General features: G+C 43.0%; 3 protein-coding genes across 4 annotated transcripts in view; 2 read left to right on the top strand and 1 right to left on the bottom strand.

Moving 5' to 3' along the window:
- The window catches only part of LOC147029840 (mucin-13-like), a 77,852-nt gene extending 68,456 nt beyond the window's left edge, over positions 1–9,396 (top strand). Inside the window, exons 7-9 of the mRNA XM_085873219.1 lie at positions 4,721–4,805; positions 5,131–5,251; positions 5,368–9,396. Coding sequence (XP_085729345.1) covers positions 4,721–4,805; positions 5,131–5,251; positions 5,368–5,451 — 290 coding nt within the window. The 3' untranslated portion in view covers positions 5,452–9,396. The remainder of the gene's footprint in view (positions 1–4,720; positions 4,806–5,130; positions 5,252–5,367) is intronic.
- MARCHF7 (membrane associated ring-CH-type finger 7) overlaps positions 1–23,459 on the bottom strand; it is a 287,445-nt gene that overhangs the window by 63,241 nt on the left and 200,745 nt on the right. The window lies entirely within an intron of this gene.
- SNRNP48 (small nuclear ribonucleoprotein U11/U12 subunit 48) overlaps positions 16,484–23,459 on the top strand; it is a 28,377-nt gene continuing 21,401 nt past the window's right edge. For both annotated transcript variants that reach the window (XR_015056109.1, XM_085873215.1), the window contains exon 1: positions 16,484–16,838. Coding sequence is in view for 1 of the 2 variants with exons in the window: in XM_085873215.1 (XP_085729341.1) it covers positions 16,647–16,838 (192 nt within the window). In the remaining variant the exon portion in view is untranslated. The remainder of the gene's footprint in view (positions 16,839–23,459) is intronic.

Genomic DNA, 23,459 nt, shown 5'->3' on the forward strand with positions numbered 1-23,459 from the left:
ATGTCAACATGCCAAATGTACCTCCACACTACAACTCTGGGGCACATGTTGCTCCAAGATACCTGCAGTTTAGCCTGGGCCATAAGGCACCAGGTTACCATGTGTTGTCCCGAGGAGGCACCACAAGGGTCTTGGCTGGTGAGAGGCTATGTGTTGGCAGAGTAGACTTATGCACTTGTCTCCCCCCTTTGCATTGTGGCTAGCCAACGGTATTAAACTAGGCCTGGTGCTGGCTTCACGGTTAAGGTGTCTGGCTTAACATCCCATGGTCTTGAGTTCAAGCCCCTGTTGGGCCATCAAATTTACACCGGGTGGAGTTGACTCAGCCTGTCATCTTTCCGAGGTCGGCAAAATAAGTACCAGAATGCAGGTAACAGGGGCATTGCATCAGTGGCATAGCTGTGTCCCCAGAAAATGATTCAGTCAAGCAGCCACAGGCTGCATGCAAATATATAAATTAATGGGTCTGGCCAACGTCGTGCCATAAACTTTTGTCATGCCAAAGGATCACTCCAATATGAGGCTGAACTTGGCAACGCAATGTGTCAGGGCAAAAAAATGAGTACCAGTGTACTGGTAAGAGGGGTATTGCATCAGCGGCACAGCCGTGCCCCTAGCCAATGATGCTACCGCAGCCTTGTGCTGCACATGAAGGAGGAAGAGGTGTTAAACTAACACATTTCACAATCACCTCACCCTGTTGAAAACAACCAACATGCTTTCCCATCTTAACGTTATTTCAGGCGGATGCAGCTGAATATATAGACTGTCAGACCCCAGATATTCACCGTTCATAAAATGTGACCGGTTTCTGCTTCCACATTCAGGGCCCTGTGTATTCGCAGATTTTTTTTCCGCATATTCACGGTTATTCACAGTTCTTTTGACCTTCTGCATGCACAGTTTTTCGCGGACGTATTCGTGGTTTTTTTGCAGGGGTTATTCACGGTTTTTATGACCTGCTTCGACATTTGCAGTTTTTTGTGGGCGTATTCATTGTTTTTCGTGGGCACATTTGCAGTTTATCACAGGATTTTTGATTTTCCCTTATGAATCACGAACCGCAAGGAACCTATCCTCCTTTTTCCCATTGAAACAATACCCCAACATTCAGGGATGTAACATTTGCGACATTTTTCAGCAATGTATCCCCCCGCAAATAGCGGAGTCAGACAGTACCCGTCAATTTGCAGCAAGAAAAGAAAAAAATTATCCCCGAAATTTTTTGGCTATTTTTCGACTATTTTTGGTATTTCAGTGCCATTTATAAAAAATGTCCCCAAAAATAGCAAAAAGATACGTTTCCTTTCCTATTCTTTTACTATTTTGGAGATTTTAGTGAATGCAGTGCTATTTTTACCTTCGCATTCTGCGAAAGGTTACGTTTTGGTCGGCGTGTATTTATTTATTTATTTATTTGTAATCTTGTGATTCCTATAACTCAAAAAGTATTAAACCGAATTGCATGAAATTTGGTGAGATGATTGGTTATTAGCCAGGAAGCATTCGATTAGATTTTGGGATCGTTCGGGTCAAAGGTCAAGGTCACGAAAAGGTCAAAATCGTCTTTTTACGATAACACGGTCAATTTTTATTCAATTTGCATGCAACTAACGCCAAAATGTTCAGAATTCAACGCCTCATCTTGTGATATGCAATATGACACAATGACGCCCATACTCTTGTTACCGATTAGGGGTCAAAGGTCAGGGGGGTCACGACCTTGAAAAATATGCGGTTTTTGTCATAACGCGGTCAATTCTTGTCCGCTTTACATGAACCCAGCACCAAAATGTTCAGAATTTAATGCCCAATCTTGTGACACAATGACGTCATAACACATGTCACCGGTTGGGGTAAAATGTCGGGGGGGGGGTCACGCCCTTGAAAAATATGCGGTTTTCGGCATAACTCAGTCAATTCTTATTCGATTTGCATGAAACCAGCATCAAACGAGATTACCTTCTCTTGTTGAAACGTTGTATTCACCGAGCTTGCGAGTGAAGACTCGCCAAAACGACATGAGTTGATTGTTGTTTAGTCCGTAGCCCCCGAAAGTCGGGAGGGGGGGTCATGACATTATAGATATGTGGTTTGTGTCATCAGACCATTCATATGAAACCAGTTCCCCACACTCATACCAAGAACAAAAAAGGTAGTGGTGGCGAAGGTATGCGCTCTATTAGTGCCCGTTCTAGTTTTGAAATATTTTTTCCATATTTTGTTGTTTTACACTAAATTGGTTGCTATTTTTTCACTATTTTTCTGGACTTTCTTTGTTTTACACCAAATTTGCTGCTAATTATTCACTATTTTTATATAATTTGTTGTTTTACTCCAAAGTGGTTGCTATTTTTTCACGATTTGTTTTGTTCATAAACTGCCTATTTTAAATATTTTTCTCCAATTTATTAGGTCATTTCCAATGACCTAATAATATTGGTGAGAAAAAGGGTAATATGGGTCCGTCCGTCCGTTCACAATGAAGTTGAAGCGGGAGATCTGGTCATTAGTGATCCTGATAGAGGTCGATGAGACGTGCACGATGGTATGACTTTCAAGGTCACCGAAGGTCAAGGTCAAGGTCACGAGGCCTTTGAAGTTGCGAAAATGACAATTTTCAAAATCTATCTCCTCCTACATTTCTCAAACAATCTTGAATTTGATTGTGGCATATGAATCTATGGGGCAATATCTAAATTTGGTCGGGCCGGATTTTCGAATTTCACTTTCGTTTTCGCATCACGTGACTTCAAGCTTTGCAAAAACTGCCCTACCTTCAGGAGGCTATATATTCTCTACTGGGCATGGTAAAAGTTAGTGAATGGTGTCATTGCATTGCAGCTGACCTTGTATATTTAGGTCATCTCTTCGATCATGCCCTAATATTGGTGTTGAGAGGAGAGCTGACGATCCGTCCGTCCGTCTGTCCACAATGAAGTTGAAGCGGGAGATCTGGCCATTAGTGATCCTGATAGAGGGCGATGAGACGTACACGATGGTATGACTTTCAAGGTCACCGAAGGTCAAGGTCACGAGGCCTTTGAAGTTGCGAAAATGACAATTTTCAAAATCTATCTCCTCCTACATTTCTCAAACAATCTTGAATTTGATTGTGGAATATGAATCTATGGGGCAATATCTAAATTTGGTCAGGCCGGATTTTCGAATTTCACTTTCGTTTTCGCATCACGTGACTTCAAGCTTTGCAAAAACTGCCCTACCTTCAGGAGGCTATATATTCTCTACTGGGCATGGTAAAAGTTAGTGAATGGTGTCATTGCATTGCAGCTGACCTTGTATATTTAGGTCATCTCTTCGATCATGCCCTAATATTGGTGTTGAGAGGAGAGCTGACGATCCGTCCGTCCGTCTGTCCACAATGAAGTTGAAGCGGGAGATCTGGCCATTAGTGATCCTGATAGAGGGCGATGAGACGTACACGATGGTATGACTTTCAAGGTCACCGAAGGTCAAGGTCAAGGTCACGAGGCCTTTGAAGTTGTGAAAATGACGATTTTCAAATTCTATCTCCTCCGCCATTTCTCAAGCGATCTTGAATTTGATTGTGGCATATGAATCTATGGGACAATATCTAAATTTTGACAGGCCGGATTGTCGATATTCGCTTTCGTTTCCGTGTCACGTGACTTCATAGTTTGCAAAAAATGTGAAAATGACGATTTTCAAAATCTATCTACTCATACATTTCTCAAGCAATCTTGAATTTTATTATGGTATATGAATCTATGGGACAATATCTATAGTTTGTCAGGCCGCATTTCCGATATTCGCTTTCGTTTTCATGTCATGTGACTTCAAAGTTGGCCAAAAATGCAAAAATGACGATTTTCATGAGAAAATAACGATTTTCAAAATCTATCTCCTCCTACATTTCTCAAGCGATCTTGAATTTGATTGTGGAATATAAATCTATGGGACAATATCTAAATTTTGGCAGGCCGGATTTTCGATATTCGCTTTCGTTTTCGCGTCACGTGACTTCAAAGTTTGCAAAACTGCCCTACCTTCAGGAGGCTATATATTTTCTCGCAGAGATGACTGTCACTCCCGCATGGGGGAAATTTTTTCTCCTATTTTCCCCCTATTTTTTGACGAGGGTGTGTGTATGTATATATATCTTCAGTAGAGCATACTTGAGCCTATTTTAAAGGTCACAAGTAAATTGCTGCGCCATAAAGTTGGGAAGTCTGAAACAGTATCAAACCGATGAGGTTTGCACAGTCACAAGTAAACGAATATGTGGTATGTCATCCTTGATTATTTCATCACAAGTGTGAAACCTTGGTTGGCATATCCACTGTCCTTGACTTGTGATCTCTCAATCCTCATTCTTTAAAATAAACTCGAGTATGATCTGCTGAAGCTGTCCAGGTTGGAGGCAAAGCCCGTTCCCCTTGAAAGTGTTCTGCCAATCACATTAGATATTTTGACTCCTGACTACCAACCTGATTTTAACTCTATGGTCTAAGAATGGGATGTGAAATTGCATTTATAACTTGGGGAGGGGAAAGGATTGTGGTAGTGGGAATAAGAGGATGAGCTCATGAATGGTGAGGGGGGGGGGGGGGAAGGAGACATGTGGATCAAACCCATGACATTGATAAGTGTCAATTTCTCTCTAATACAGCCATAAATTAGATCACCATTTCATGATCTTCATATGTATAACATGCTGTCACTTTATGTGTGCTTGCAGCTTCTCTCTTGGAAGTGGTGATTATCAGTGTGGTCCTTGGTTTTATCAACCTGGTATTGATTGTTCTCACCATTGTTGGCTGTTGGTAAGCCAATGCTTTCTAAACTCTAAAAAAGATCTACATGCATAAAGCCTACATCAAAGTACACATTCAACAAATGTTGTTAACCCTCTTGTGTATTTTGTTGATCTAAATTGATGCTATTTCTTGTTCTAAATGTTGGACATTTTTTTGTTTTAATAACGTTTTTTTTTAATCCTTCAGACATTTCCTTCACTTATCTCCTGATCTGTGTCAAAATTGCATGAAAAATCCCACATGTTAAGTATAATTTGTAAACGTGCAATGTTGAAGACTTCCACTTCGTGTAACAACTGCATTTGAACATTTTTTGCAATTTCTCCTTTAGCTGCAGTAAGCAGAAGAAGCAATCGGAAAATCCATATTCGGTGGAAGTTTGGCAGCGCTATGAAGAATTCTCTAATGATAGCCCTGTGGTTCTTCCAAGGGCACGTTCAAAAAATGAACAGGTCAGTGTTGGCTACAGGGCTCAACTAGTTAACTTGTTTTTGTTGCACCATTATCCAGTACCTTAAGTTTATCTAGTACCTTCTTGTTACTCACTGAATGATCATGTATTCCACAGAACAATTCCCTTCAGTGTGGAGCCCACCTCAGCAGAGAGCAAAGTTTCTCAAACCCATCCTTCAAACCAGATTGTGATTATTAAACAAAAAATTCAAAGTGAAGATGCATTTAATTTGTTATTCTGTACAAGCAAAACAGCTGTGTTTAGATTGAATGCATTCTTTTTGTTATGCAATAGTAAACAATCAAAATATTTTAAGTTCAGATTTTTCAATTTGTTTAATTTGTTAGTCTGGGTGAGGAGGGGGTGGATGATTAATGTACAGAGAGATATTTTTCACAAATGAGATGAATCAAAATCAAAGAAAAAGCTGTCAGATGGTAAATTATTCTTTGGTTGGTGGTGTTTCTAAAATGATTTTCAAATTGGGAAAGTAAAAAAACTAAACCTTGATCTTGATATGTACGACAGAGTATGATGTATTCTATTGTTTTCCAAAATTCTATCATTTTCCAACGTTGTTTATTGTTTTAAGCACACAACGTTTTGGTTCCAAATGCTCGTCACACAGGAGCAGCCAAAGTGATAACCTTAATCAAGTAAATGAAAGTACATGGGAAAACTCCAAAAACAACTTGGCTCTTCATTGAGCCTCGTTATTGTTCAAATTATTTTATGCAAACTCTTCCCAGTTTCAAGACATAACTTGCCCTTAAATATTGAGTGATGTTGACTGGGATATGCACAGTCATGTTGACTGGGATATGAATACTCTCGAGGGGAAGGGCTACCAACGAAACCAACTGTACAATTGCAATGCGTATACCAAATGGATAGTTCATCCTGACCTCGGGAAGTGTTTCTTGTTTGCGATCCCCATCTTCATATACATTTAGCGGACCGTACAATGAGGCATCTGGTCTTTGCGATATTTTAGAGGTATGCACACTCACTTTGGAGCCGTCTACTCAGGGTTTGAACGTCGGCCCAGCTCATAAAATGTCAGCTTCGGGTTTCCCCTGCAGGATGATGCATCGATGCATGTGCCATCCCTCAGATGTATATGAAATTGGGCACCTGTCTACCAGAATTGGGGGTGTTGGTGGATGTTAAAGATCCTACGGTGGCCTTCGTGAAGAGTTGGCAAATTATTGCTGACACCCTGAACAAACTACAAATTATTGCTCTGACAAACTGCTGGGAAAGCAATGGCAAATCACCCAGTTTAAACCTTACCAAGAAGGAAAAAAGGAAAGAAGGAGGGGGTCCATAGCTATATTGTGGAAAGAATAGCATGGACTGTATGACCACATAGCTGAGATTACTCTTGTAATCGGGAAAATGTCAGAATAAGTCCTGTTGTAAAACGTGCACTGAGGACGCAGTGAATATTAATTATAAGACAGTGTGGAGTAAGTTTATTTAATTATAAGACAGTGTGGAGTTTATAAGACAGACAGGGAGTTTATTCCAAAGGCGTGAAAAAAGAGGAATGAAAGAGTGAAGGTGAGCAGTAATTTGTGATTTTGGTAGTTTAACCAGAAGGTGGTTGTTGGCGGACCTTGAGCGCCCTGTATAAATGTGGTGGGGACAAATCGCAGAGAGAGCAGGGGGGGCGAGGCTGGAGAGGAGACGGTAGAAGACAGAAAGACCACCGACCAACCTGCGGTGATTGAGTGAGAGGCCCAAAGACTCAGCCTCATTGCGGGAGATGCCAATGATCGGAAATGCCTTGGTTTCTACAGCGTGAAGCTGAGAAAGGTGGGAGGGACCAGCCCAGAGGGGAGAGCAGTACTCCATCAGGCTGTGGACAAAAGCTTTGTAAGTTGTCAGGAGCTCAGGTGGGCCGAGGAAGGACCTTGCACGACGGAGGATTCCCTGTCGGCGACTGGCTTTTGAGGCGAGGTTTGAAATGTGGCTTTCCCAGGAAAGGTCATGGCAGATAGTGAGACCCAGAAGCTTGAAAGAAAGGACTTCTTCCAGAGGATTGTTGAGAAAAGTGTATGGGGGTGGGGGGGGGTTTCTAAACGGTCCTTTCGAAGAGACATAATGAGAGTGTGAGATTTGTCTGGATTGAAAGACATGTTCCACATGTTGGACCAGTTTGATTTTATCCAGATCTGCAGTGAGCAAAGAAGCTGCTGCTTGCCATTCTGAGGGATGACCGATGGTACGGCAGAGGGTGGAGTCATCAGCAAAGAGATATAGAGGATTTTCCAGAGAGTCTGAGAGATCATTGATGAAAACCAGAAAAAGAACAGGGCCCAGAACGCTACCTTGAGGAACTCCAGCCTGCACAGGAAGGGGGGATGAAAGAACTCCATTTAGGGCCACATGTTGACTGCAACAGGAGAGAAAGTCTGTGAGCCATGAGTGGAGATGGCCTTGGATACCATAGGAACAGAGTTTGGTGAGCAGGGCAGGGTGCCAGACTGTGTCAAAAGCACGTGATATGTCCAGGGATACGGCTCGGATTTCCTGTCTGGCATTGAGGACCTCCATCCATTGTTGGGCGAGACCTCCATCCATTGTCTGCTACTCTTTCACATCCTCTCTTGCTCTACCTCTGATTTTTTCACCCTGTCATTTGCACTAGGTCATCTTCCATCTGCTTGGAAATCTACCAACATCACCACATGACATAAAAAGATGCAAAAAATGATCCCCTCAATTACAGACCAATCAGCTTACTTCCAATCATCAGCAAGGTCATGGAATCCATCATCGCAGTTGAAATGAAATCCTTCCTTTTCTCCAACAACCTCATCTTACATCACTAATTTGGTTTCAGACCATGTCACCCCACTTTGGACATACTGCTTCTACTCACCCAATGATTGATGGAGGCCCTCAATATCAGACATGAGATCAGGGCCATCTATCTGGACATATCTCATGCTTTTGATACAGTCTGGCATCTTGCCTTACTCGCCAAACTCTCTGCCTATGGCATCAAAGGCCAACTTCACACATGGCTGAATGACCTTGACTCTCGTAGCTAACGTGTGGCACTCAATGGAATCCTTTCATCTCCTCTACCTGTCAAGGCTGGAGTGCCCCATGGCAGTGTTCTCGGCCCAGTCCTATTCCTGATCAGCATCAATGATCTGTCTGACTCTGGAAAATCCTCTTTATATATTTGCTGATGACTCTACCCTCAACCATGATATCCCTCATCCCTCAGACAGGCTGGCTGCAGCCTCTTCTCTCTCTTCAGACCTTAAAAAAAAACAAGTAAAAAAAGACATAAAAGACATAAAATGACATAGTCCCCGTTGTTTTAGTAATTTTGCTGTACAGAGTTAAAGGGCTAGCCCATATTTATGTACCACTAAAAAGGCCGCCAGTCTACCTTTTGGCCATCTTAGATCTGATCGCAAAATCTGAGGTTCATTTGTATGCCATCATGTGCTGTGTTTTTGCGAAGTTTGAACAAAATTGGATGATGCATGTCTGAGAAATGGTTGGGGACACATTTAAGAAACAAGATGGCCACCAGTCGGCCATCTTGGATCTAATCTCGAGAAAAAAAATGACACGTTTATGTAAGCTGTCATTCCTTATCTGTGTGCCAAGTTTCAACAACATCGGTAAATGCATGTCCGTGAAATATTTGAGGACGTGTTCAACATCAGGTTTTTTTTTTACAATGAAAAGGGCCACCAATCTGCCAGTGGATGGAGCAGTTGTGATCAGATTACAAATTCAAGTGAGGTGTATGTGTATGCCATCATGTACTGCGCTTGTTCCAAGTTTTAACAAAATCGGAGCATGCATGTCTTAGAAATGGTTGGGGACACGTTTAATTAACAAAATGGCCACCAGTTGGCCATCTTGGATATTATCTCAAGAAAAAAATGACGTCCTGATGTGGGCCATCATTCTTTATCTGGTTGCCAAGTTTGAACAAGATTGGTAAATGCTTATCCAAGAAATGATTGATGACGTGTTTGACATGGGGTTTTTTTACAACTAAAATGGCCACGAGTCGGCCATGTTTGATCACATCGCGAAACAAAATGATGTGCATATGTATACCGCCGTTTGCTGTCTTTAAACCAAGTAAGAATAAAATTTGTCCACTAATGTTTGCGATATGGTTGAGGACGCACGAACACACAAAAATCGAGACAGTCCATCAGCCCCCAATTCAGACTAAGTCCAACAGGGGCGAATAACAAGCTGATCAAAGATTTGGAATATTAGACAGTGGGCCAAGCATCCAAAATGTGTCTAGTTTTTGACTTTTGTGACCCACCTCTGGTATCTACCTGAAATTTTGCATAGATTTAGATTTTAAAAAATCACTGAGAAAGAATTCACAACTTGTCAGTGCAAAAAGTTGCACATTAATTAGTTATGCTGATGCTGATGAACAAAACCTATAGTGCCATCTTGTGTCCATTCTGAGATAGCTGTGTATTACTCAATGGGAATTCTGATGTCAATGTATTCATAGGGAGACTACATGAATGTGGATGATATATATATATATATATATATATATATATATATATATATATATATATATATATATATATATATATATATATATATTATATCACTCTCTCTCACACACAATGTAATATGCAACTAATTGTTGATCTACAGACCTCATTCATCGGCACAAAAGCTGAACATACAAGTCAGGAAGACATGCACTGGCCTGGCATACCGAAATCAAACACAGTGTATCATAATATCATCAGTCATTCTTCGCTCAATCATCGATACATAAATCTATCACACACCAAGGCTGAAATTATTTACACAACACTTTTTTTTTCATCAATATGTATAAATAGCTCCATTATATATTTTAAGCAGTGGCAAGATCATTTCAATTTCAGTTTCCGCAGGTGAGTATATTGTGTGCTGATTGTTTACAATTGCAGAGTTGTAATTCTTCACATTATTTCTTCAGCACCAAGGCGGATTACATGAAATGGTCAGATTTACTTAATATATATACATGTACAGATGATCAAAGTTTCTTGAAAACTAACCTTTTTTCCATCAATTAAAAAAAAAAATGAATTCTACAAACATGTCTCAAAGTGTTTTGCATTGTTTTATCTGTTGTTTGCACCTATAAATGTTCCTTTTTTTATAGATGGACATTTTCTTCTGTTTTATCATCATTATGCGATGTTTTCCAATCATATATAAAATCTCAAAACTGGAAGAACGTTCACTTAATCAAAACATTGTAATGTGTATTATGACTTCTGATGATGATAAGCATGAGCAATCCAATTGTAGTACTTGCATATAGGTAGCCACTATTCTTGGTTCACGAAGGCAGAACAGGTCACAAACATTTCTGGAAAGTCCATTTTAGGAAACATTTTTCTCTGCAATGGGCATGTAATTTGCATATGCCATGCTCATCTATGTTTGTTTGTGAATTGAAAATCTCGAGGGGACATGCATGAATCTTCACATAAATGAATGACACAATGATTGATAGGATGAATCATATCAAATTATTCATTTCATACAGACTACAGTGGCTAGGTGATTAATACTGAGATTGGTTTTCCCTGAAATTTACACCAATAGAAAAATATTCTGAAGGACGACTAAAAATGTCATTAAAATAACTGTAGACACCATCTTGGTGGAGCCATGGACTACCATGCCGCCGGCGTACAAGTCGTAACTTTACCCGTGTTTTCTATGGGGAGCAGAAGTTCACTACAAAATTACGCCAGTGGCATGGTATACTTCACATTGAAGTTCAATAATAATTATCGGTGTATAGCTACTGTGCATGAACATTTTAGGTTGGCATTCCACTGCGACCGCAAACAAACCCAGTGTAACCGCACTGCTATAGCAGGTTTGCCACCACATCGTTGATTTAATAGAATACATAGCAACTGCAGATGGAAACAATGGTAGTGTTGTGATTCATGTTTAGAAATTTAAGTTAGTCAATATTCCATACTAGTCTAGATTTCAGTTTGGATCATTGACACATGTCACGGTCAGTTTATGATTGAACTTCGAAGGATGATACTGATACTAAGTGACAGCAGAATTTAGAGCAGAACATCCAGTTGGATTCATGACAGTTAGATTATATCGTATAAGTAATCACTGGGTATTGATTTTGACCATTCTGTCAAAAATTTGTTAACGGGAGAAAGGAAATCCTACCTTCCAGATCCGTCACATTCATCATCATCATCATCATCATGATCATCACCGGGCTAACAGCTACAGCAGCTGCAATCCCCACACCGAGCCTGTGCTGGCTGTGGTGTACTTGTAGCGTCTTGACAGCGACTTTACTTTCGGGGCTTCGTTCCACATCAATCCACTTAGCAGCACATTCCTGAAATTTCTTAATGCTTTTCTCACTAAATGGAATTACTTTGCTGTGGGTGTTGATGACATGCACAAAACAGAACCCCGAAGAGCTGCCTTCAGAATCTTTGGTGGCACAAGCATCACACGACATGTACACCGCCATGACAGCTAGTGAGTTTACAGCTTGTCTGAAATGAAGAACGTGATTGGCTGATGGGCATGGTGTTGTTTGTTTGTCAAAAGCGCTGTGATTGAACGATGTTTTCAGAAAATTGTCACAATTTCAGGTGTTTTTTCCATATTTTGAAAAAAAATGTGCAAGTTTGGTGCTTGGCGAGTTTCAGATATGATTTCTATAATATTTTCACACAACATATTGTGAATACAGGTAGATACACAACGTGGGTCATGAAACTAAACAAAACAGGAGCTCAGCCCATGGTCTAGTAGGCATGAAAACATAACCACCTTGGGGGGCAGAGGTAAAAATTTGTTGAGGGTGTGGGTGGGGGGAATTTAACAAATGTAGAAAAGATTGTCGTTTTCGGTGGGGTGATCTGAGATGATGGTGAGCAGCTGTCTTGAAGACCTGGAGGGAAGAATGAGATTGAAAAAAATGTGGAAGTTGGTTCCACAAGTGGGAATCATGAACAAATGAGTGTAGGTGAGAAGTGATTCTGGATATTTGGAGTTTCACTAAAAGGGGGTGGGGGGTGAGGGTGGACCATGTGCACCTGCAGATACCATTGTAGGGAGGAGGGAAGGGGCAAAGCATAGAGACGGCAGAGGGTACAAGACCAGAAAGGAGGCAGAAGAAGACAGGGAGACCACCAACTTGTCGGTGATAGCAAAATGATAGACCCATAGACTCAGCTTCTTCTCGGGAGATCCCAATGATCTTGTAGGCCTTGGCTTGCACTGTTTCAAGCTGAACAAGGTATGAGGCAGAGGCACCAGCCTAAAGGAGGGGAGCAGTGTTTCATCAAGCTGCGGATGAAAGCCTTGGAGGTGTAGAGGAGTTCAGGTGTGCCAAGGAAGGACTTTGCACAAAGGAGGATGCCCAGACTGTCTTTGGAGGATAACTTTAAAATGTGGTTCGAAAATTACCTGGAAAACTGATAATTTTTTCATTAAGAAATGTGTGGGGACCCTGGGCATTATCCAAGAGTGTAGTCTTGACAGGATGGTGCAGAAGTCACACAATTACATTTGATCTTTCTTGTCCAGGTTTGATTGCAGCTCGACCTCACGATAAACTGTGAGTTTGACGATTCGCAGGCAATGAATTGTATCATATCGTGTGCCTACCCTCGGATGAACATTAAGCTGGTTGAACCTTCTTGCTGGCATCACTTGGTGGATGTTAAATAGCCCACCATTTATTTCTTAGAATGGGCAAGTTATTGCTGACATCGTGAATAAATTACAAATTCCTGCACAAATCATCTCCAGTCCAATATGTCTGGCCTGGCCACCCAGTTCGTGGAAGACTTGGCTTGAAAACATTCACCCTTCGATCCCACAAGCGGCTGGAAACAATTGGGGCTGTGAAAGGAGTAATCGATGGAGATCCCAGATTGTAAAAGAAAACTTTATTTCATTCCCAAAAAGCAAAAAGGAGTATGCCTATTTATTAATGTGAATGATTATATCAACACCAATGGTCTTGTCCTGTTTCCTTGCCATTTTCTCCTTTACCAAAACCAAACTTGGTGCTTGGGTGCTTTGCCCTGATATCCGATATAAACCTGCACCAAGCTCTTCTTGTTTACACCCTCCTTTATCATTTTCACTTCCTTCATTTTCTCATCAATCCCTTCGCTGAACCACAGCTCAACTTCACCTTTCAGGTCTTCCAAACTGGACTTTTTCCTGCACGTATCATTCATTCAACTTCAAAGAAGCCTCCATCACAATCAAGTGAATTGTGGATTGAATTTGCATCGCTGCTCGGATAGGAATGATAATTATTTACACTAATTACACTATCTGTTTCGTCGAGATGTAGTCGATCTGTTCTTCTCACCAGGTTTAATTTTTCCACCCTCCTTCATCTTGTGGTACTGCATTTAAACAAGGTATTGGTGGACCATTAGCAGGTCCCTTTTACAAAAGTCAACCAGCTACTCGCCTCTTGTATTTCTGTGATCAAATTCGAATAACCCATTGACATTTAACGTAGGGTATTCAATATGAGGTCATAATGCAAGAGGACACCTTTGATGTGGACCTCACCTTTGTATACTGCATACATTTCCATTTACTACGTAACCTCCATTGCCATTGCGAGATAATACACGCACTCGTGGCAAGTATTGAAATTACCCACTGGCAAGTGATTCCAAGTTGATCAGCAAACATACATAGGCCACGTCCCCACATCTATCCCCATCTCTCCATCGCTTGACTTTCAAAATGACATGATCCATCCAATAATGCTCGGTGCAATGCGCGAAAACCCCTGGGAATGGCAGTCATTGGGGCAGCCGAAGGTATATTGTGATGCCAGATAAGGATTGTTACCTAAAATGGCTCACAAAGCTTCTAAGAGCAGCCGAAAATACTTGGAATCATACCTGCGAGAAAGGATTGTGCCTCTGTACAACGAAAAGGTTTGAGACCTGTCTGAACTCGGCCAAAAAGCTGATAGCTTGCAGCTCCCCATACTGCAAATTCCAGAGGAAGTGGACGAGGGGAAAGCCTGAAGGTTCGCCACCCATCCGTGTCCAGATGGGAGGTTGTCTCCGGACAGCTTGGGTCTGGTTGCGTCCAGGTGGTGGTTGTCTCTTGACGCGTCTGGGCCATGCTGATGTCCGGACGGGAGTTTATCTCCAGACGAGAGTTTGTCTCTGTACAGCTATGCTCCGGATGCGTCTGGGTGATGTTTGTCTGAACATATCCGGGCGGTTTTTATGTCCGGACGGGAGTTTATCTCCAGACGGGAGTTTGTCTCTGTACAGCTTGGTTCCGGATGCATCCGGGTGATGTTTGTCTCCGAACGTGTCCTGACAATACTTATGTCTGGACGGAGTTTGTCTCTGGATGCATCCGGACGAGAGTTTGTCTTCGGATGTTCCGAGCAGTGTTTGTGTCCGGACGGCTTGGCTTCAGATGCGTCCAGCGTCTTTTGTCTCAGGCCGTCTCCGGCCTGTGTTTGTCTCCGGATCGTGTTAATAGTATGACCGGTAGAAAAGGGATTTCAGACTATGTTTTGTTTCCATCTTCACTGTCATCCTATGTAGAATCATTTTGATTAGACAGTATGAATCATAACACTCCACCTCATGACTATATGCCTGGTGTTGGCTTAATGTTTCGGGTTGTGGAATTGGGATCCTCGGATCCTGCGTTCAAATCCTGCTTGGCTGTTGAATTGATACCAGGTGGGGTTGATTCTGCCTGTCGTTTTTATGAGGTCGGCAAAATGAGTGCCAGCTTGCTGGTATCCTGTGTCGGAGTGGCGACCTGTCCGGAAATCTGCCCAATAGCCAAGGAGACTGCTTCGGCAGCACCAACGCTCTGCATCAAGTATGGTCCCAATGGATGGACCTTACGACTGTCTTCCCTTCCCCCACCCCTCCTCTCTCCTTTCCCCTCCACCTCTTCATTCTCCCTCCTTTCTACCCCATATATATATATATATCTCTCTCTCTCTCTCTCTCTCTCTCTCTCTCTCTCTCTCTCTCTCTCTCTCTCTCTCTCTCTCTCTCTCTCTCTCTCTCTCTCTCTCTCTCTCTCTCTCTCTCTCTCTCTCTCTCTCTCTCTCTCTCTCTCTCTCTCTCTCTCTCTCTCTCTCTCTCTCTCTCTCACTCTCTCTCTCTCCCACTCTCTCTCTCTCCCACTCTCTCTCTCTCCCACTCTCTCTCTCTCCCACTCTCTCTCTCTCCCACTCTCTCTCTCTCCCACTCTCTCTCTCTCCCACTCTCTCTCTCTCCCACTCTCTCTCTCTCCCACTCTCTCTCTCTCTCCACTCTCTCTCTCTCTCTCTCTCTCTCTCTCTCTCTCTCTCTCTCTCTCTCTCTCTCTCTCTCTCTCTCTCTCTCTCTCTCTCTCTCTCTCTCTCTCTCTCTCTCTCTCTCTCTCTCTCTCTCTCTCTCTTTCTCTCTCTCTCCCCCCTTCTTTTCTCCCCCCCCCTTAGTATTCCCGTCAGCGAAGCAATGGGTGGTATTTGCTCGTCAATAATAAATGGTCCTCGGACTGATCCTTGAGGTTCAGTACAAGGACCATCATTGTACTGTGTAACACAATATCTCAAAAGGTTATGGACGGATTCAGACGAAACTTGGTGGATGGGATGGGTGTGCAACAAGGACAAATCCATTCAATTTTGGTGAAGATCCCAATCCGGATCTGGATACTGGAGTCTTTTTTAAAAAGTGATTCTTCATCGTTGAGAGATTGGGCCCAAAACGACATATTATATGACGTTTCAAAACTTGGTGGATGGATTATGACTAAACTTGGTGGATGAGTTGGTTTGGTGACAAGAAGAAGGCGATTCGATTTTGGTTGAGTTCCGGATTCAATTCCAGTCAATCAGTGGGGTACAAAACGTCAACTGTTCAGCCTGTCGGAGGCACGCGCTCCACCAGGGCCGTTGGCGTTGACTCGAGAAATGTCGCTCGGTAGGGAGTCCCAATATGGCGGCCGCGTGGCCACAACACCTGGTGATCTATTATTGCTCGGTATTTCCTCAAGCTATTAAATAGCTCAGTAGTTTTTAATAAGTGTCTCCAAAAGATGAGGAAAGCTCATATCGTGAAAGCTAAAAAAAAAAAGAAGAAGCGGAAGTTATCGGAGAGTGCGGGTCAGGATTTGCCATCAAAACGAAGAAAACAAAAAAATGTGCCGGAAGCGCCTAAACGTCACTTCCGGTTTTTTCTTTGTTTTTTTTTTTTAGCGTGTTCGTTTTAATCAGCGTTCAAAGTCATGATTTCAGTTTAATGGCATTTTATAAAGAATCTGTTTATTTGCCGTAACTAAGAGGCGTCCTTCCATCGGCGAGCCGAGCTGTGAACCGCATGGCGAACTTATCCCGCGGCGCCGATCATAATATGGATCAAACGCTCAGGGGCCCAACATCGTCCGACGATCAAGAGGAAAGATCCAATTGTATTACCGACCTCGTGAGTTTCGCCAAAGGATGTGAAGAAAAGATCAATTGCCTTCTGGATGCCTTGGGCTGGTCTGATGGAGTACAAGAAGGACCGCAGGTGAGCGTAAGATGAACAGGTAAACATCTTGCAGATCACAGGTGTGGGGACTTGGGCAGGACGTCAGGCTTTAAGTACTGACTCGTGAGACCATTATCACTCGTTTTTTAAACAATAATCTGTTCTGGAGTTGTGTGCATGCTCAGCCAAGGTTGGAACGTCGTTGGTACTTTTGGTACGAAGTGTGTCCATTTATTACGTACGGCGTGTGTAATCATGATGAACGTACTCCCAACGGTACGACTACCTGTACCTCTTTACCTGCCCCAGTTGGTCCGACCATGGAGCGCCGTCCTGATACCGTCTTTGGGCCCCAAGTCTTTCACGAACGTGTGACCAGGCCTGATGTTTGACTGCAGCTGCTTTGTGCAGGCGTTTTTGAGTTTGTTCAGGGTGCCGGAGATAACTTGCCTACCCTACACAAAGAACATCTTGGGTTGTTTAATATCCACTGACGAGACCGGCAGTACGGGACACGCAGGTTAACGTCCATACGAAGGACGGACCGCGCCACCGAAGGGGAACGAGGTTGTTTTCACCTCTGTCTGTCTGTCTGTCTGTCTGTCTGTCTGTGTCTGACTGTCTGACTGTGCAGGATATCTCAAAAAGTTGTGGGCGGATTCGGACGAAACTCGGTGGACGTGTTGGGTGCGTGACGAGGAAGAATTGATTCAATTTTGGTGAAGATCCGAATCTGGGTGTGGATGCGATAATTATTTAATTTTTTAAAAAACTGATTCTTCACCGTCGAGAGAGAGGGCCAAAAACGATGTAGTACCGTACAACATGATATCTCAACAATGTCATGGATCCGATAGGTTCTCGTGGATCGGGCATTACGTGGCGGAGGTATGCGCTCCACTGAGTGCCCTTCTAGTTTGGGGATGTAACCGCTTGTGAAGCACCAATCTGACAGTTTAGTGTTGGACCAATCGAACCCAGGTTTGACGACTCAAATACAAGTCTGCTGTTGGACTGGGGGACCCAAAACATTGATTGCCCTTTGCAATATCCCAATAATTGTTACACTTGTGGGACAATGACCATAACAAATAATTAAATTCAAGGTAACTTATCAACCGACTCTTCCTTAGTGTGTTGAAGAGTTCATGTGCTCCAGGTCTGCAAGCACATGGTACAGAAGTGCGTACGAGGCGAAGGGTCGGGGTGGTGGGTGGAGGAGGGCAAATGCTCTCCCCCCCCTCCCCCCAAAAGCCACAGTAGTTTTAATAATATGGGCAAAGGAATATCAGGATGATAAAATATCATGAGATGACTGAATGACGACAGCCTGTGATGTAAAAACTCAGTGAAGTGTCATATGTTTGACTTTTTTGCAATTACCAATCACAATCGTTTTGGGGTTAAAATAAACGTAAAAATCGCACCCGTGTCTGAAGGAAGCGGTTCAGTTTGGCATTTTTAATATGAAATGGGCAAAGCCTAGAAACTAACGAAACTCGTTATAATTACCCTTTCGAAACTTTTATAACCCTTTCGAAGAACCCTCAAGAATTAAACATGGTGAGTTCAGTTATTCTTGTTCAATTTTTTTTTATGGAAGGAAGGAAGGAAGGAAGGCCATAGCCAAATACTGAAGCTGCTTCACTGCTTAAAAAATAGAATAAATACCTAATTTATTATAGCTCTGGCAAGTGGCAGCGCTACCCGACTCCCGAGCATCTTACTATAATTCACCGTCTGTTCGTCCGTCTGTTCCCAGGTGCCGCAAAAACGGCTGAACCGATCGCGACCATTTTTTGGGTGTGTAATCCTGGGACCCCTTGGAGTAAAATAGGCATAAATATAATAGCATGACCCCCTTGACGGCTCCCGTAGGGAGCAGGTGCTTCTAGTTGTCTTAATGCACCTCTTGTATGTATATTCATTTTCCTTTGTTTCAGATCGTTCATTAGCACATGTGTTCAGGTTACAATTGTTATTATTTCTTCATTAATGTTCCCCATGAAATTGTGAAAGCGGCCCTATCGCTATCATGTGAAATGTGATCATTTAAAAAAAAAAACTAGCATCCGTTGAAGACAAAGTCTTCGATATCCCCCGCCATAGTAAATGAGGATTAACAAACTTATATTCACTAAGCGTGTGCAATATGTATGTGAAGTTTCGACTTGATCTGACCAGCCGTTCTGGAGAAGATTTTTGAAGGTTTTAGGGGAAATTCAATATGGCCACCAAAACATGTGACTTGTGACGTCATAATTTTTACTATGTATGCAGACATGGTGGAAGATGATAGTTGCAAATTTTCGCTTCGTTAGGTTATGTGATTCCAGAGAAAACATTATTTAATATTTTTTCTTGAATCCAACATGGCTGCCAAACCATGTGACCTATCAAAAGGCACCAGTTCACCACTTCCTTGATATGTGTACCAAATTTCGTAAATATATCTTGAGGGGATTTGTCGTTAAGCTCCGGAAACGAAATGTGACGGACGGACGGAACCCATTTCTATATCCCCCGCCAACTTCGTTGGTTGGCGGGGGACTAAAAAAGAAATGGACTCCGACGACCAAGAAACACATTCCAGGGCGCACAATGGCTTGAAGTGTACATTCGGGCAACGTAGCCATCATTCTGGCAAATCTGTAGCCATCCCTCTAAAGAAAATTGCCTCGTTAACCCATGGTGATGCCTGACCATCTCATGTCATCCCACATCTTTATTCAACCTTTGTAATACAACCCTCTTAGTTGTAGGTTATAGTGATCCCCTCCCTCTCTCGTCCCATTTGCTGATCATTCATTCCCTTCCTTGCGGTGTCCAACAGTTGCCCTGCTCTTTTACAGTCAGTTGATACCCTCCGTCACCTTTCTCTTCCGTGAGCCTCAATCTTGTAGAAAGCAAAACGATGGTGTTATGGAGGAGTTTGTACTTGTGTTGCATGAAAAGCAATACCTGAGATATTATATTAAATGTACTGTACATGAGGATTCCGACCTATAATTGTGAAGTGTCCTCAAACCTCAACGTCACCTGAGTAGCCCAAACAAGTGCTAATTGATAAGATTGGTGCCACTGGAGAACAATACTGTTTGTTGTTATTTTAATCGTAAATATGTTTGTCTCCTGCCCCTCCAACGAGGGCAGACACTGGGACATTAAAATGAGCTCCGACCGACTGATCGTCTGTTCATGTACTTTTTTGGGACGTGATATTTCAAAAACCGAACATGTCGCTTTCATATTGCAGATATTTATTCCTCATGACATTATCTCAACCTGATTCGATCACGGCTTGGCTGAATTATGTTGCCATGGCAACCATCTCAGCAATTATGCTTGTGTGTGTGTGACATTTCAAAAATCGTTTTAAGATTTAGCTTTCATGTTACACAAATCTATTCCTCATACCACCCAAAAGGCAGGGGACCCAGAGTATTAGCACCTTGTTAAATTTTAATGAATCTAATCGTACTTTGTCATTTAGGACAAGCTGTCGTTTCGACACGTGTCTACCTGGCTTGTATTCTTGTTTCTTCTCATTGTGTCACTTCACTATTTTGCACAAAATACCAGCTGTTTTGGGTTATTCAAATCCGTTGTACCCAAACGAAGAAGACATTTGGTCAGCAGCAAAAAAATTAAACCTTTGGTTATTGAAGCGTTGTCCTGATTTTCTTTCTCCAATGCTGGGACTCGTCCATTATTTTCACCCTTCATTTCCCCTCATGCTTCCATTACATCTCTGTCATTGATCACTGTTGCTGGTAATATGTTTACGTCTTCCCTTTTGCCAAATGCACGTCGTCCTTCTTTCCTGATGTATTGTTATTTTGACTCGCAAAGAACCCATCCTTATGGGCCTGTTAATTCCCCCACTTTCATGGTCTAAAGCCATGTCCTTCATTGCACGGCCCACGAGCCACTGGCGGCCCCTGGTGGTTTAAATTGCGGCCCCTGTCGTGCGGCCAAGAATACACAAATGTGAAAACGCCCCATCATAATCCGCCATCAATGCTATCAAATTGACCTCATGGTTTCAAATGAGTGTTCCAACACAAAGCATAAGAGTAACATAACTACATCAGGAGATGGTTGCAGTATAGAAGCAATTATGCTTGCAGCCCCTGGAGTTAACCACAATGTAGAAGAGTATGAGGCAGGGCCTAATAACAGCCATTGTGGAGTCCTGCAGGTGGTGGTGGCAGAATTTAGGTATTTTATAATGATTTCTATTACTCCAATTTACAAAGAATCTGCATGCCCCCAACCACCAGTTTTCAACTCATTCCATCCAGAAGTTGAACAATGCATAGACGTCAAGCCAACAAGCAAACCAACAAACACACTTCTCAAATTATATGTAGTACTAGACGACCCGTGAACCCGTTGGGTTCCCGTTGTGACAGCGGTTGATGGAAAGAAAAAAAAAAAGAAAAACCCACAATTTTAATATTGCTTAGTGGTCAAACTTTAACTTGAAGAAAATTTGAGCATTTACCTCAGGAGTCATCATTCGGCCAACCGGTTTCTCGAGGTACATCAACACTTTCTCCATGGTTTGTCCTTTCGCTTTAGGGATCGTCGGACCAAAACTTGACTGAATCGGGAATTGATTTTTTTAATAATTTTTTTTTTGTTGCCCGATTTGAACGAAACTTGATACTGCACACCGCAGCTGAATGGCGAGTAGAGTGGCCCGAAAAATTTTGCGCTATCGTGTACCATTTTGGCTGTATTTCGGGAACATACATACATATATATCGATATGTACAAGATGAGAGTTTTAGTGATATATTGTTACGGATCTGGAAACCATTTGCATTCAACATACAGATGTCCCAAAGGTCAGTTATTCCGTTAAGTACATGTGAGACAGGTCCCTTCCTTGTGTCTCATGGGAGAATCAAAAACGTGCGTTGCGACTTCTTTTTTAGTTAGGCTATTAAATCTTTACATCCAACGAACCCTCCAACGAACAACCAACAACCATTCCATTCCCTATCACAACCCACTACCCACCCGCTGTCTACAAACACTCTGACCTGCCAAGGCAGGGTCTTGTGGCCGTTCCTTGCCACTTCCTCCAGCGTCCCAATTCAAGCTGGCGGTGGGTCCTTTTTAGCGAGTCTGCAGTAGAGTGAACGGGTTTTTCCAGCCTGGCCGAAATCCTGCCCAGAAAGGGCCGACCCATGGAAGCCCCATCCAATCGGGGCGAAGAGTGACGTCTGCTTCACCAAGGCCCCTCCCCTATCGAGGGGGAGATATAAAAATGACGGGTGTGGTTGCGAGGGTGTTGTGTTTTTTTTGGGTTGCGCTGGAGTTCTTGAGTGGTTACGAGCAGTAGTTACGAGGGGCTGTTACGAGTTCTTAGTTGGTTTTTGCTGTCACGAGGGTTGAGCAGAGGGTCATCGAGGTGGCAAACGCGTCTCTGCTGGGCCTCCACAAGGAAGGACAGAGCGACCCCGACCTCCCTCCGTGGACCCCGACTATTCACCACCCGAGCTCCGCCACAAACCACGAGTCCCCCACATGCGACTGGGACCAGGCCGGCGACCATTGGCAGGTGACCATTGGTAGCACGGAGTATCCCCTACCTCCGACGGACAGGTACCCATCCGGACTCTGACCCCCAGCTCGTCTCTCTCTCTCATCGGCTGGAGGGTCCAATAAAGAACTCTGGCTTTCTTTTCGTGTGTGTTTGTGTGTGTGTGTGTGTGTGTGTGTGTGTGTGTGTGTGTGTGTGTGTGTGTGTGTGTGTGTGTGTGTGTGTGTGTGTGTGTGTGTGTGTGTGTGTGTGTGTGTGTGCATGCGTGCGCCCATCTTGTAAGTAGAACCGAGTAAGTGTTTTTGCTGATTGTAAATATTTCCCTGCTTGCATATTCGCGCCAAGTCTTGCCTTTGTCGTTATTTTACTGTTGATAAATGTATTAGAAATGTTCCCAGTCCGTTTCTGTCCCTTCTTACATTGGTCTAGCATGGTCCGGGTCTGAGTATAAGTGGGGTTTCCTCCCCGATAATTCATTCATTCCAGCCGGCACGGCTTTGGCAGTTTCCGCTCGGCTGCACCCGAACCGGAGTTGGTAGTCGGTAGAGTGACCCGGTTCGAGCAAGACGTGCCGAGGGCGTGGTTTCCCCGGTAGTTGATTCGGTAAATTGGTTTTAGACAAACAGACCCTACGCTACGCGGTTGAGATATTGGCGTCCACGATCGGTTCAGCGACCCGCCAGCTCACGGAATTATCCAGACAAATACATGGGACAACATTGGACTTTATTTCAGAGAAACACACCCACTTTGCTTGGGGGAAGTGGCATCACTTCTTGTGCACTCCAGGTGCTGGTAATACTATTTTTATGACATCGCCTCTTCTCTGCACACAATGGGGTAATTGAGGAATTTCTTCCTCTCCATGGTTGCCAACCTCTGATTGTCTGTCCGTACACTGTCCTTTTTCTTTGCTGAGCGTCAATCAAGGAAGTAGCAAGTTCCATTTTTAATCTTTGGTGTGATTAAGCCGGGGTCGAAATCGAACCTCCAACCTCAAGAGATTCAGGGCGGACGCTCTAACCACGATGCCATCGAGATGGAAGATGTTGAATTTTATGAGTAAATGATTGATCACAATGTTTATTTTTTTTTCTTTTGCATGC

This window comes from Eptatretus burgeri, chromosome 3, assembly GCF_056783735.1.
Source record: "Eptatretus burgeri isolate ZD-2024b chromosome 3, Ebu_testis_v1, whole genome shotgun sequence".
NCBI classification, from domain to species: Eukaryota; Metazoa; Chordata; class Myxini; order Myxiniformes; family Myxinidae; genus Eptatretus; species Eptatretus burgeri.